At 33.7% G+C, this 16789-nt stretch overlaps 1 protein-coding gene across 1 annotated transcript; it reads left to right on the top strand.

Moving 5' to 3' along the window:
- The first annotated feature begins 6637 nt into the window (after positions 1-6637).
- LOC104905109 (uncharacterized) lies at positions 6638-16440 on the top strand. The gene is made up of 6 exons (XM_010693555.4): positions 6638-7055; positions 7750-7949; positions 10623-10763; positions 11025-11105; positions 15841-15965; positions 16051-16440. Exons 1-6 carry the CDS (start codon positions 6830-6832, stop codon positions 16097-16099), a joined length of 822 nt encoding a protein of 273 aa, XP_010691857.1. The 5' UTR covers positions 6638-6829; the 3' UTR covers positions 16100-16440.
- Positions 16441-16789: the final 349 nt, after the last annotated feature.

Raw genomic sequence — 16789 nt, 5'->3', positions numbered from 1 at the left:
ATGCGTTGAGCAATCTCATGTTGTGTGTGACCGGGTGGTTGTGAATTTATATCGGAAACTGTAAATGATTTTGAATTTTGGGGTATTTAAGGATAATTATGATGGGTACAAATTCTTCTTTGGATTTTCTTTTCATCTTTTTTACAGTCACAAAACTAACTTTCACTCAATAGTATAATAGTTGTTTAAGGGTGGTGTAAGAGGTAGTTTTGATGGCGGAGGAGCGCCTTATATAAATTAAAGTGCAATTGTACAATGGATCTCATAATTATAGACACGTAATCGTGTCTATCCAATTTCGTACGCAGTGATATACAGTCGCCCTAATTGGTTCGGTCCAAAGGGGAGAAATCCAAAGAGCTAAGCGCAAGACCATTTTAAGAACACTAAGTCTATTCTATTAATTAGAAAGGTTTCGAGCCTAGTTTTAAAAGCATAATTGATTATTAATGATAATTAATTGTATTTTTAAGCTCATTTTCATAAAGTCCAATTAATTATTCTTGATAATTAATTGTATTTTAATAAATATTTCCTAAATTAGAAGCTATTATGAAATATCAAATTTTATCTTTTAGATAGTTGATTTTTGAATTTAAATGATAACATCAAATGAAAGATAAAAAGAATATTATAATTTCAAATAACAATCAACACCAGTACAAAACCGTGGTTCTACGACACATAGTATGATGCGTCTTGCGCAACAGGATGAGCACACGTGAAATCAAGTCAGATATCGAAATTCAAAAGCGTAGGAGCTGATGCATGTTGCACATCACTAATGAATGAAAGCATGCATCAATCTCGTTTTTATGATTTTCCATGCATGTAAATAGACCTCGTACCATTTGGGTTTTGGGAAAAATTGACACACTTCACATGACTTCATAATACGATTTCTTCTGCTATACTCTAAATATATTCCTCTTGTACTCCAAATCTAAAGGCTTTAAACACTTCAAAAACATAACCTTCAATCTCCATTCAAGCTTCAAGATTCCTCTTCTTGCGGTATTTGAGATCTAGGCGATAAAGATATATTCATACGAGTCCTTAATATTTCAATTCCAAATTTAATTTCTTGAAGATATATACTAAACAAGTTTTTCATAATCCAAGTCATTAGATAATTCATTTATTCTTGTATATTCTAATCTCTTTTCTTTATTTTATATTGTTTTCATCACCTCACATATTTGTTTTTGCTAATCAAACACTTATATAATGTTCCAACAATAAAGTCAGATAATTAGGATAATTGACTTAGGTTCCTAGTAATTTCATTGCTTAAAGAACATATCACAAGAAATTGTTTTTTTTATTAATAAACCAACATAGATTAGTTTTTAGCATGCAAGAACTTATTACTTGATTGTTTATCTGCATAAAACTAGATTTATGAATCGTATTAAGTAAAGGCCAGCAATGGGCAAATTTCATTTCTGGTCATATTTGTACCTAGAGGTGAGCATGGGTCGGGCCAGCACGTGGCTCGGGCCCGACCCGACCCGTTGTCCATTACGTGGGTCGTGGGCTTGTCACGGTCAAGAAATTTTATTTCAGGCCCGTACCGACACGAGCCCGCCTGGATGGCCCGTAGGCCTATCACCCCTTTCCTTTGTTTTTTAGCCTAAAACTATCAAAAATTCAATAAAATAATATAAAACACGGGCCAGGCCCATAGGAGGCACGTTACCAATTATGAAGTTCATCACGGGGAATTATACATTGGATAAGTTCCTAAGTCGTCTTTATGATTTTGCAATATCGAATTTGGTTTATTGAGTCTTCCTTTAAAGGCTTGTTGACGACTTTAATGTTGGTTCAGAAGATTTAGGAAACAACCAAACTATCATAAACATGAGTTTTTGGAGTCATCTTTAAGATTTTAGTATATTCTCAGCGAAATATTAAGGCTTGAGAGGCTTTATTGAAGGAAAAAATATGAATCAATAATACCTTTTATGACATTGATTTTGTAAACTAGTACTTTGTATGTTTTTTTTTGTCAGCTAGTACCTTATAGTATATAAATGTTTTATTTCAATATTTTGCAAGAGAATTCCAGCCAAAATGGTCAATTCTCCAACATTGACCTTCTAACTTCCTCCAAAACTTGTGTTTTTTTGTCTTCAATTTGCGTTTGTTTTCACTCACTCGTTTTAACTCCTTTTTCCCCTTTCACTTTTTCATCTTCTTTACTCCCTTTAACCAATTTCTCTTGACCTACAGTAAATTCTTTTACCTCTTCTCTGTCATACTTTGCACTTAAAGTCTCAGTTGCGCTAAGTCATCTTTGTAAAAAGGTTATAGTTTTGACAAATATGGACCACAACTAGCGAAACTACCAGATAGTTGCGGAAAGGTACTGCCAAAACATCAGTTGAAACAATTTGAGAGTCATCGGCGGGGGGGAATGAGAGCCACTCCTGGAGAATATTGGACAGAGGCAAGCCACCAAGGATGTTGTAACAATTTCGAGAAATTCAAGTTATTTCAATGAATCGAAGAAGGAATTCAAGTTATTGGTTTGGAAAAAATAAATCAAGGAAGACATGTTAATGGAATGGAGAATAAGAAAGGGGAACACATTTTTTATATATGTAAAATTTGGGTTTTTAATTATAAATTTCAAATACTTAATATCGTTATGTTTACCATTAATGACAAAATACAAGTTTAGGGTTGTCAGCGATAGAGGTGAAAATGTCACGGTTATTTAGGAAATGACCTATATGTCAAAATCATATGAGATAATATCCCTTTCTTTTTTCCACTTTTATGCGCCTTTATATGCAGTTGCTTATATATGTTAAACTAGTATAATTACATTGATTGGTGTACTGTTGGTCATACAAAAAATGTACGATTAAAGACTGACTTTTGCTTATTATCTTAGTGCCCTAATTTCATACTATGTGAATTATTGATGTAATTGTGTTAATACAATGCCCTAATTCACTTATCAGATAATGAGGATGAAAATGAAGTCAATTAGACAAAGGCCTAACCTTGATAGGCCTGCTAAATCAAAACTTTTGTACGGGTGATTTTCTATGGAAAAGAAAAGGGGAAAGCAACTAATATATGACGGTGATGGGGTTTCATCTATACTAATATATTAAAAGGCGTGCATAAATCAGGAACGGTGCCACGTGGCGCTCTCCCTAAGGAGTTTTAATTCATGTAATCCATGTACAATAAAAAAAGTAGAAATTGCATAGTATAGGTTTTGATCCCGTGACCTCAAGTTCATGTACTAAAGTTTTAACCACTAGACCAAGTTGTATTTAGTGTTATCATATCAAAGTATAATATTAATAAATGAAATTTTTTTCTTACCCGGGGCATAGCCCGGGCCTAATAACTAGTTATATATTAAGTAAAGGGAAAAAGGCATTTGTGATAGGACATTCTCACACATCGTAAAACTTAGCTTGCATCTAATAGAGTTCCTTCCTGGGTTGTCAATGGTTCATGATTTCTTTTAGCAACTAGGACACCACATCCACATTTTCTAGCTTGGACATTTGGCTGAGAAAGATGCAAACTTGAAAGAAGACATCCTTGTGCAAGATGCCAAAACAAATTTAGCCCTAATTTTGCAGTGAGAAAACAAAAATAAATTGAGGAGAAAAAATCTCTAAAATTATATTTACCTTGAAAACCATTCCCTAAATCTAAATTTCGTTTGATTAGAGAGATTTTAAAGAAGATGGAGGAAAGTATTTGTAGATTGGGAAGGAAGGACTTTAAATAGGGGGTTTAATAGGGGCGAGCGGGAGAGCTATTACTTTCATTGACATTTGCAATTCACGTGCAAGTTTTGGATGGAATTCGAAGGTTAATAGCGGATAATTTACCATTTTGGGTGAAATTTTGGTGCAAGGAACTGAAAATAAAACATTTATGTATTTAAGGTACGAGTTGATATAAAAATATAAACGATACTAGTTCACAAAATTAGTGTCATAAAATGTGCTAATTTGCAATTTATCCTTTATCAAATAAGGAGATGATATTTTAGGGTTGGGAATAGGCTAACATAAAATATTTGAATTGCCTCTTGGGTTGTTCATGAACAGGGCCAGATCCCAGGGGGGGACTATTCGGGCCTTGGCTCGCCCCATAACGAAAAATTCAAATAAGTATTAACGTGCTTAATAGTTAGGTAGAATAAGTCTGTGGCGCAGTTGGTCATCAAATGATTTTAATGCAAGCGCCGGTGCAAGGTTCGAAACCCCTTTTATAATAATTTCTCTCGCAGCAGCGTGCTGATGCCTGATGTGCTCTATTCCTTAGATGTCACTATTATTTAACTTTCTAGTCCATCTTTTTATTTCTTTAAATGTACTCTTAAATTACTAGATTGAGCTAACAACTAACATTATTTAAATATGCACTATACTACATCCTCGTTAGCACAATTTTTATACTGCTCTTTATTTTATTTTATTTTTGCATTTTATCCGTATGATTGTTAATTTATGATATGATATATTCTTATCCTACAAATATTAGGTTGTATTCACTTCACCTTGAAAAATAAGTTTTGAACTTAATAAGTCCTAATAATTTTGGAAAAATTACAGAAAGGAGATTGTACTATTAAAAGTAGACATTATAAGAAAATAGAATAGTGAAATATAATGCTTTATCTTTCGTACTTTTTTTTTTGGTGTTTTGCACTTTTATCTTTTCTCACACAATAATATGTGAATATGGATTGTCTCTTGGTATGTGTTCAACTCAAATGTGAAAAACGAAAGATTCAAGGAGCATATAGATATATATTCTCCATATAATTATGTATGATATAATAAAACCTTATTTTAGAGACAAAAAACATATTTAGTTGAAGGCTTATGACCCACCCAACACATATATCCTAGATCAACCTCTGTAGGTGAACATGAAAGTTTAAATTGACTGAAGACGTTGGAGGTAAGATATTTAATAGTGACCTCATGGATATGCTAACCAATATGTGGCATTATGATCTCATAGCTAGTTAATGCATAGGTTATAAAGTGCATCAAGGAGGTTAGTAATACTCTTGGTCGTATGTGCCCATATAATTATGCACGGGGCTAATTTTTGTAATCCCTTCAAACCACATTGTAAGCATCATTCCAACATCAATACAAAACATTTTTCTTAGCAATCTCCTTCCCTTCGTGCCAACACACCTAATACACTTAGCTTCCTCATATTAGCATCGATAAGCATTTAGATGCCCGGACTTCTCTTTTGATGTTATTGTGAAGTAAGCAGGCCGCATGCACGACTAGGGAAACAACTACACATGGTAACATGGACTTTAACCTTACCGTTTGTTCTTTACACAATCAATGTCATTAAGTTGAGGATGAGAGCTTCCTATGATGTGAGAATGATACAAAATGATTAGTTGGGCCCTCCTTTATTCTCAAAGTTTTACGTAAATTATGGGTATATTTTACTTGGTTGTGAAGATATGAGATAGGCAGGACAACATTGCTTTTGTGGACTTATGAAATAATAGAAAAAGCTTTAAGAAAAGAGGAAATAGTTGTGTGTTACCTTGTTGAACATTATATTGCGTGATAGAGAAAGAACGACAATGTGTTCAAATAAAAGCAAAGAAGCTTTAGAGGGTGCTAATCCATCCATTTGACAAGTCCTTCCTATATGCTATTGTAATGCATCTTCAAGCTTTGAAGTAGCCTCCTTCAACGTTTGTTTATCAAGTTTCTATTTTTTTTTCTTGTCTTTGTTGTTGAATCATCCTTCTTTATTTCGTTTTGCAATACATTTTCTTGTAGAACATTATCCTTTTTTGTGTGTTTCATCTTTTTTTCTTGTGAAGTGTTTCAATGTTGTGCTTTTCTTGATCCAAGAGATTTTGGTACAACGATCGGCAAATACTTGAAACTCTTGGTTCACTGAATGAACTTCATTGACGCTAATTGCTTGATTTTTTTTCCTGATAATCTGCAATTCATCAATCTCTTTAGAGTTTGGAAAGAGAGTGGAAGACGAAGTGAACGAAAGGAGATCTTACGGGAGAATGTAAGATAATGCTATTGGCCCTCAAGCATGTAAGATGGTTTGGTTTAAGAACATTTAGCATGATTATCTTGGAATTAGTTTGCGAAACTCTAATTCCTCCTACTTAAGTAAAAGTGACACCTGTAAAATTTATCATATCGACTTTATTCTCAAAAATATCTTATCATTAAGCAATCATTTTTTATTTTATTAATTATTTTTTAATAAAGGAGACAAAAAATGATATATAAACAAGTGTGAGAGCACCATCATCCTTAGCTTATTAAGATTTTCCATTATATACTAAAAAGACAATATAATTCACCAAAAATACAAAAATTAGTTTTAATTAAAAGTAATATTTTCCTTTTAAACAAATTTATATATAATAAAAGATTAAAATCAAATCCCCAATATAGATATTGCATCATGGTAGACCATCAAACTCCTTCTAATCTTATCATTAATTTATGAAAAAAAAAGGGGTTAATAGTAATTTGTGGAACAAGGAAGACTAGAAAACGTTACGTGGCCCTTTACTTCCTAGGAACAAACAACATAACTACGTAAACAAAACCAATGAAAACCGGTCACCTAATCAATAGTCATAATTCATACACACTCTCTCTCTCTCCTAAAAAAAGTCCAATTCCTTTTCCAACCAACAAACCACTTCTAAAATTTCAACTCAATTAAGCCCAAATTCCATCTTTTATTCTTTTGTCACTCCATTTTCAACGCCCAACAAAACTTTTTTCCACACACATTCATACACACAGAAAAACAGAGAGAGAAAATGAAGGGAGGTAAAAGAAGCCCTGTACAAGCGGTAAATCTATGGGTGCGGCGACAACCACCGAAGATGAAGGCGTTTCTTGCGGTTGTTGCAGCCATGGCTGCACTTGTTTTCCTTCGTATGGTGGTTCATGATCACGATAATCTCTTTGTTGCCGCTGAAGCTGTTCACGCCATTGGTATTGCTGTCCTCATCTTCAAGCTCACCAAAGAGAAAACTTGCGCTGGTTTGTTTCTTTTTCTTTTTTCTTTTTTTAGGTTTTCAGGAAAGTTTAGTTTGATTAGATCTTTCGTGTTTTTGTTTTTCATGGTTTTGTTTTGTTGCATGTGTTGATCTATGAGTCAATTTGTTTGACCTGCTTCAATTTTTAGATTTTTTTGATGAATTTGATTGGAGTTCAATTTTGGTTAAAGTAGGTTGGATTTGTTATTCTTTGTTTTGAAGTAAGTGCATGCAATTGAGGTGTAATTTAGAATCTAGGTTATCAATCTTATTATTCTGCAAAAAGTATGATTTTCGATTTTTAGTTAGTAATTTTGGAAGTATATGATGTAGTATGTTAACTTTAATTATAAATTGTTTGATTGTACAGTAATTAACTCTTGTTTCTGATTTGTTGTATTATTATATACGGCTAACGAAAGAGTGATAATTTGATTACTGGTGTTAAACTTGATGATTTTCCGCATGATTTGATGATTAAAGAGTTAAAGCTGTATTCTTTTTGAGGATGAATTTTTTCTAATGTCTTAGATAGGCCTTGATTGTATTGCAAACCTATTATACTTGTTTCGTCGTCGGTACTCTTATGAACTACATTTGGTGCTGTCTAATTTGAGAATGGTTTTATGGTTTATTATGTTTAATTTGTTTGTCTAAGACAGTAACATTACTTTTTATGATATGGCCCATTATTGCAGGACTTTCACTCAAATCTCAAGAACTTACAGCTATATTTTTAGCTGTTAGACTGTACTGTAGTTTTGTGATGGAATATGATATTCACACATTACTAGATACAGCAACATTGGCGACAACCCTTTGGGTTATTTATATGATTCGTTTTAGACTGAAGTCCACTTATATGGAGGAGAAAGACAACTTTGCTATTTACTTTGTGGTAAGTCTGCTATCGTTGTTTTGCTTGTTGAGTTTTATAGAAAGTGCTTTGTGCAAACTTCATCTTGGTATTCTTTTCTTGGTTCATTTATCTTGGTTTGTTATTTTTCAAAAAAAAAAAACATCTGGTTACTTCATATGTTTGTGTTCACATCATTGTTATCTTTCCAAAGTAGCTTAAGCGCTAAACTAATTTTAGGGATTGACAGCTTTAAATGTTATATGATCCTGGTTTGTTGGCATATGTAGCAGAATGATCAGTTATATTGATTATGTTGCAAAAGATATCCTGCACTGTGTAAATGTGCTGGTTTGGGCCTCCTATCCCGGCCTTTTCTTCTAAGTATATATGGCGGTTTGCGAGCGTGGATGTCCTTTACTGTGTTTCTCTTTTTTCTTCTTGATGCCAACAAACTTGGATTTATATTCTATGTGTAAGGACTAAGTCCTTCTTTTCTGAAATACTACATGTTTGAGGTCGATGTTGAGTTGCACGAAGATGAAGAATTTTCTTTATTACTTATTTTGTACGAAGGGAATCAAGGATTTATTATTTGTTGCAATAGTATCCGTACATGACCAGTATGCACTGCTAGCCTACTATTCTGAAGCTACGACTAATATTTTATTGGTATTATCAAGTGGTATTTATCATGGAATAAGAAAAAGTGGTTATACTGACTAAACCTAGGAATGCAGGGAGTATACTCTTCAAAGAAGCTCCTCTTTTTCTCTTCTACTGGCATGGTTACTAGGATGCATGCGCTCTTAAGGTGTCACATGCATGTAGCTTTGTTAGTTGCGCAGGAAGCTGTCCTTTACTGGCATGTGATGGCTTTGTAAGACTCCATGTTAGCAAGTACTCCCTCCGATTTTTATTAGCTTACCCACTTTTCGTTTTGGGTTGTCATTTATTAGGTTACCCACTTCTTCTTTTTTCCTGTTTTTGGAGTGATTCTATCAATTTTATATTATTATCTTTACAATAAAGTTTTTTAACTCTTCTTCTCTTGGTCTACAACATTATCTTCGATACAATATGCAATGAATTTATATTTTCTCTTTCCTCCTATGACTCACAACCTATGTGTCCTAAATTCTGTGCCAAAGAAGTGGGTAAATGAATAAAAACCAGAGAGAGTAAATAATAGTGCTTACGGCCCTGTTTTACAGTCTTGTTAATGGGCAGGCCTAACTTTGTTTAGTGATATGTTTAGTTGCTTACAGGACTGCACTGCATCTTGAAGGTGCGAAATTAAGTTGCAATCTTATTGTGATGATGAGGCGCTGCCTGTTTCTGATATATATATATATTGTATATTTACCCTAGAATTAGCTCTATCGTGGAGACCAAATGATCTAAAAGCTACCTCTTGTTTAAATCTTTTCATGCTTAAGCGGTCAACACTGCCCTTTTCTTTGTGTCGATTCCAAGATAGTTTAAAGATCATTATACTTCATCTTTTCTTCTGTAAGTTAGAATTAATAGGATGTTTCTTGAAGGCAAAGGCAGTAGCAAGTCACATGAATATAAAATAGGAAGCTGTGATGCTGATATATAGAATCACACCATCCCGAACTTCAAAGATTGAAAGACAAAGTAAAGATGACCCAATGGTGCCAGATACTATGATGAAGAAGCTTATTTGTACTCTGAGCTGTAATTCTTTTGGAAGTTATCCTTACTAGAAAAATATTTGTCCATTGTTATATCTTCTTATGTAGCCTTTTGTTTGGTTAATTTCATTCAGTCTTCTGGAACTCACTCTATCAGTCTTTAGTTTACAATTTTCCTAGAAGGATGGTCTACTGTATCGTAGCTACTTTTAGTTGATTATTGATTGTGTGCTAGAATATTTTTTCTAGTAGGAGCATTAGTAAATTGGTTTGTGTAAGGTCATATGTGGTTGTTGTTATCTATTTCCTTGTGATCTAGGTGATCCTGTTTGGTGACGTCTGGTAAAAATTGGAAACCACTTTTTTTTTCTAAAGGAAGGAATGCCACATTTTTCTACCTATACGGTACCTTCTCTTTAGGCCATGTTCTTTTGGACTTGTTTTCATTTATTTCAGTTTAGTTTCTCTCAGTTCAATTAAGTTTTTCCCAGTCCAAGAGAACGGGGCCTTGCTCTTCCCCATCCATCATTTCCCCTCCATTTTCAATTTTTTTTTTTTTATTTCTTTTATCTTTAACATTTTTGGTGGGTTTCAAATAGAGGTTTACTATTTTACCATTGTATTTTCTATCAAAAATGTCTTCAGTCCAACCAAATTACCAAACATACCCTTAAAGTAAGTTGATATGTTGTTATAGAAATTTTTCGAATCCAGTGGTGTAATGCTAGGGTATGATGTTGCAAAATGCATATTAGTTTGGGTAAATTACTACGTATTAGAGAGTTTTTGCAAATGGAAGCCTTTATTGAAGCATCATTGCCTCTGAATACAACTTTCCTTAAAGAGTAATTCTGTTTCATCGTCGTGGCTCATTGTAACTTTGCTAACAATTGTACGGTAAGCTGATTATATATATGCACTTTCTGTACTTTCTGCTTTGTTAAGTCCACTTTTGCAGAGCCTTATATGCTCTGGTAATTTGCTTTTCATCACTGATATGGAATATTAGATTGATGTATTGTAACTGACTTGCTGCTGTGTTTGATTTTTGATTTAGGTGGTACCTTGTGCTGTATTGTCTCTACTTATCCATCCTTCCACTGTCCATAACATTGTCAATAGGATTAGCTGGGCATTTTGTGTCTATCTGGAGGCTGTTTCAGTGCTACCGCAGCTACGAGTCATGCAAAACACAAAGGTAGATTATCATTTTCAATTTGGTACTATGGCTGCTGAAGCATTCTTCATTTTCATCGTATTTAATTTCTTGTTATTAGGGTATATCTAGTTCATCAGCTTCCTTGAAGCTAGAAGTGAGGCACAATTGCCCTTTAATTGTGCTGAGTGTATTCTTTATCATCCTATTTGTTCATCGAGGGGAGGGGGGCTGATTGTTTTATTCACTTTGTGATATCATCTCTTTCAATTGATTCTGACCTCTAATTTTTTTCCTCTCTAGATTGTTGAACCATTCACAGCTCATTATGTTTTTGCCCTGGGAGTGGCGAGATTTTTTAGTTGCGCGCATTGGGTTCTTCAGGTATGAGCCAAAAAGCACTGGAGTTAACTTTTTTCTGAGAAGATGTTTGCCTTTTCTGTTTGGATTGGCTGATATTGTTTTGTCCTTTTACTGCGTAGAACTGAAGTATTTCCCATTATTCCATACTGTTGCTACCATTATTAGTTTATCCAACGCTATTAGCAAGGGAATTCTACTTATCGTTAACCCATTGGTTGCATCATGTCATTTTAGAAAATTGCCGGTTTGAGAGCCATGTTTAGTGCTCGTGGTTGTAGACACTAACCATCATGATGGTGAAGTTAGTATGACTACTATCAATAAAGAACTTTAAAATTAAAATTTAGCTTTATATAATTATATCTGATTGTACTCATGACAGGAGATATTCCCAAATTTTGAACTTTTTATTTTATTTTTTAGTTATCTTAGTGTTTCATTGAAGAACCTGTATGAGGTTTCTCCTCGAGGGTCCTCTCATGATGATGTCTTAAGGAGAAATTATGATCCAATTATACCTTGGTTTGTCAATTTTTTTGTGCCTAAGATACCAAGGAATTAAAGAAATTTGTTTATTACGAAAAAAAAAGAAGTGGAGATATTTTTGACAGCATAATGGGTGGGAGTAGTATAAAAATATATTTTACATCTCTGTTATATAAGGGAGGGTGAGGAAGATGGTGTCCCCTTCTGAAAATACTAAATTACCTTTAATGATCTAATTAATGGAATGAAAAAAATTACAAAAGAAAATAATTTAAGATTCCTTCCTCATTTCAACTCGCCATTCTCAACAAGTTAGAAATTGTAAATGCATCAAAGACTTCAATCAAAAAATTAAAAATATCTCGACATTTTTTTTTTTTTTAAAATAGAAGATGGTATATATGATATCCACCTGAAAAGTCTGAAACACTCACTACCTTTGATACTATTTAATTAAGTCAAACCTAACATTATTTCGGTTCTTTGTGCTCAAAATTCATTCACAAAAGATTAATATTAAAAATAACTCACAACCTTTGTTAGTTTTTAACATTAGCGAATTAATATAAAGTATCTAAATTCATCTATTTATTAATCTTTCACATTTGAAGTTTAATCACAAGTATTGTAGAGATGTAGTATATAATAGAATAACAAGTTTTGACATTAACTCACGCATCGCGTGCATATGAGGCTAGTGTTATATAATGTATCATAATGCATGATAAATTGTATATGATATACTATGGGCATGTTCGACATCTGGCTTTTAGCTTCTTGAGTAGCTATTAGATTTGGGTAAGCTTAGGCTCGGGTTGATTAGTTTATGTAAATGCTCAGCCCTCCTCAACCTGACCTGTTTTTGTAAACGGGTCAGAAAATTGAACATGAACCTGCAAATAAGCAGGCTGACCTGACCTATCAGTTGAAGCTATTTATTTCTATTAACTCTATATTTAGGTCAAAATATGGGTTGATCTGAATCTAACCCGAATCTGAATTGAATTAAGTAAGCTCACAAGTAACATTTTTCAAAGTTAAATGTTCCAGACTTCCAGCAAGTAAAAGTCTAAATGCTTCTGCCTTTGCATGGGAAACAACTGCATTGCGGTGGCTTTTGAAGAGAGAAGACTGAAATTGAGGTGGTGGTGTTGATGGTTGTTGAGGAGGTGCATGGTGTGGTCATGTGGCGGTGTTCGAAGAGTATAAGATTGAAGGAAATGAGGAAAGAGAAGAAAGAGGGGGAGAGAGAGAGAGAGAATGAAACAATGGAGTGTAACAGCACAAAAAGGGAATGGAAAATAGGGTTTGAGCCGTTGAGTAGAGCAACACCAGTTTAGTAAGGAAATAGTTAATTGGGGTTGGCCCAACATTTTAAATCAAAGGCGAAACCGCAAACAATCTAGGCTAAAATAAATATGGACTTATCATAATGAATGGGCTTGATCTGAAATTGGAAATCAAAAGCCTAAACAAGTTATAGGTGAGTTGTTTTCCGGCTTAAATTTTCAAGTTAACCTAAACTTTTTAAGTTTTCAGGTCGGATTCGTGTTGATCCATTTACTTAAACAGGTCGAAAATCTAACCCTTTGCCTGCTTATTTTGGGTTAGGTTCAGGTTGGTTTATCGGGTCGGGTCAGTTTTTGCCAGTTCTAGCCAAACATTTTGCAACTACTTTGACTCATATAGTCATATCAGATAATGATTATAACATACAACAGTTGACAACTAGCTGAATAGTTCATGACTATTGTGACAAAGTTGTAGTTGTGCCAAACAGGCCCTATATACGATGCCTTATTCAACTGTCTCAGACTTTTGTTAGGCAGCCCTGCCCATGGGTGATATGTAAGTTAATTTGGTGGTTACTAGGTGGTAAATAATGACAGATTGATGCTGCAGCCAAAACATTCTTAATTAATCTTAGATGTGGAGCTTCCTATTGGAATTACAGGCTTTGTTGCTTGGATTAAAACTTCTCTTGCTACCTGGATTGACATTGTTATAACCTGGGTTAACATATGGAGCTTCCTATCGAAACCACCATTCTTTCTATGCCCAAAGTCTGCCTTAGTGCATAGAGCAATAAATGGAAGTGACAAAATTACTAAAGGAAAGTTAAATATAACTAGATAACCAAAAGAAGCAAACTGTCGGTGAATGCAGAGATGAGAAAGTTAAATAGTTTATGTAATGAGGAATTAGTAATGCTTAATTTAAGAGCATGAGTAAAAGATATGTTGGACTTGAGCAATAAAAAAAGAGCTTTAGATCTAGTTTTTTTTTCTATATAATAAAGTCAAATAAGTCCACAAATAACAAGTCCTGATAAGGTATAATAAGTTCTTATAAGGGCTACTAAAACATATTTTTAATCTGATATCAGTTTAGTTAGAGAGGGTCTAGTTCATGTTGGTTCACTAGGTTTTTTTAGCTGAAAAGAACATAAGTTAAGACGAGGGGGGCGGGGAAGGGGAATGAGATGGGAGTTGCATATTACAAGGTCTCTTCTCATATGATTTCTTAAGATGACAAACATCACATCTAACTTCCTCTTTCTTTCTTTTTTATGTGATGGCACTATGGGTGATCCTCACATCTATCCACTATCGCAATTGAATGCAATCTTTTAGGGGAGGGCTGCCATGTTTCACAACCATTATAATTTTTTTTGTTTATACTTCTTTTTTTACTTGCATAATTTGTGTTTGCACAAGGACCAAGGAAGAGGAGAGAGATAAAAAAAGAAACCCATGTGCTAGGAGAGAGAAAGAGAATATGATGCCAAAAATATAAATGATGCAAGTAAAAAAAAAAACGGCGAAAGTATATAGGGGCAAGATCACATGAGAATACTCCGTACATGAGAAATGAGAATGAATCTCAACTACACGATTGGATTAGAGTTACAACACTTGTTCATTAGAGTTATACTCCTTAAAAAAAATTGAGCCCAATTTTTTTTTTTTGAGATCTTTTTGTAATATATTTTTTTTTTTGGAGTTACATCACTTTTTCATTAGAGTTACATCACTTATTCATAAGAGTTATAGCACGTAAAATTCATTCCCATTTCTCATGTAAGTATGCATTATCATATGAACTCACTTAGGTAATAGATAATGGTGATACTTGGTTTCAATATACAACACATGTAATTTAATACACAACAATTACTCCTTGCATGTCTTTTTAATTATTACACTTATACTTTTTACGCATGTCAATGCAAAACTCTGAGAATATATCTCTAGTTTTGTATTTGTAAAAATTATAAAAAGTACATATTAATAAAATACATACTAAGACGAATCTAACAAGATCACACATGACTATGTTTAGTTCATGAATAAATCACAAAAGAGGGTCAAAGTGTAATTTGTGAATAGTGTAAAATGTCAAAATGTAACAATTAAAAAGAAATAGAGGTAGTACAATTCAATGTATAACATTTGTTATTGAATAATACAATAAACGAATGTTGGAAACAAAAACACTTTCATAACAGTTATGAACTAGGCATTTCTCTTTTTATTGTGCGTGTAGGCCATCATAGACTCGCTTCTGTCATATTAGGATAAAGTTCTAGATTACTTCATTTGTAACATTATCTTTCCTTATAAGACTGCATATGAAATGTAATATTATCATCAACTCAGGAAGTTTTGCTGTCTTAGTTATCCAAGTCTTGTGGGCCTTGTGGGCCTTGTGGTCCGTAGAGAAGTTGATGACTTAACCATCATTCTAGATAGAAAATTGATGTTATTGGGAAAAGTTCTGAAAGATTAGCAAGGGGAAAGGAAAAGTGTATGGACCATATTCCATTGATGTCAGGTTCTTTGGACAAGAGTTGTCTATATTAGTTACGTGATATGCATGTATTTTGATTGCCTGGTTTGCTGTTTCATCATGAAATGTATTGGATAAGTAATTATTGTTCCAATCCTTTTGTTTCTCTCTCGGATAGAGGAGGGGGGTAGTGGAGGGCTGGAAACTGGATATTGCTGAAATTTGCCTTCCCAACTTGGGCCCATTAGAGGCCTTAATATCCCGTGCTCAGTTTGTCTCCTTTAAGGTTATGGATTGTTCATGTGTTTGAATAATTATCAAGATTCACAAGGCCAGAAGGCTGAATTTTCGTTTTACATTTCCCCCCCCCCCCTTTTAAAAATAGATTATGAAGACTTATGCTTGGAATTGTCCATGGCCTGCGGATATCTTAGTATACGAGTCCATTGAGATTTTAACTTCAAATATGAATTTTATGCAGGTCCTAGATACCCATGGTCGTTTGCTCACAGCTTTAGGATATGGTTTGTGGCCTTCAATGGTGCTGCTTTCTGAAGTTGTTCAAACTTTTATCCTAGCAGATTTCTGTTATTACTACGTTAAAAGGTGAGTTTTTGGTCACCTATCATTTGATATTTGATTAACACTATGGAAGAAGCAAAGTTTCATGAATCTCTTAATTTGTTTGCAGCCTTGTTGGTGGACAGCTTGTGCTGCGTCTTCCCTCAGGAGTGGTGTAAGTTAAAGGTTTAGTTATGCAGGATCAGAGTGATACATCCTTGTTTAACTTGAAAAAACACAGAGGCGTAAGTCAGGTGCTTTTTGTTAAATTTTTATTTTTGGCACTGAATTTCCTGTACAAACAACTTGTCAGTTTCCGCTACTACTAGTGATATACCGAGGAGATTCCAACCAGGGATGTATCTGTTCTTAATATACATGTCATATTAACTGTTTCACTGTGAATTAGATGTTTATCCTGTGTAACATTAGTATTAGTTAGAACTTTTTTCGTTAGCTTTCCTTCCCTCAATTGTCTCATCAACTATTCAGCAGGTTCTCAATCATTCAGTTTTTGCAATTATGATTTTCAGTTTCCTTCATTTTTCTACATACAGTTAGCTTTAGATGTAGACTTAAGTTGAGATGCTCCCGAGTAATATCTCTCAGGGCTGGAGTGCTAACCCTCATCTATACTGATATATTAAAAGGTGTTCTTAACTAAGGAATGGCGCCACTTGGCACTCTTCTTTAGGTTGTTTTACCACATATCCATATACAAAAAAAAAAAAAGAGTAAATGTATTGTATAGGATTTGATCCCATGATATTTAAGTTTAAATATTAAAGTCTTAACCACTATCAAATGATATGTAATGATATCATTTTAAGTAAATTATAATAATGAAAACTATAAAAGTAAATTATAAT

Source organism: Beta vulgaris, chromosome 1 (genome assembly GCF_026745355.1).
Source record: "Beta vulgaris subsp. vulgaris cultivar EL10 chromosome 1, EL10.2, whole genome shotgun sequence".
Taxonomy (NCBI): Eukaryota; Viridiplantae; Streptophyta; class Magnoliopsida; order Caryophyllales; family Amaranthaceae; genus Beta; species Beta vulgaris.
Note: the sequence above shows the minus strand (reverse complement) of the source record. Positions and strands in the feature narration are given on the sequence as shown.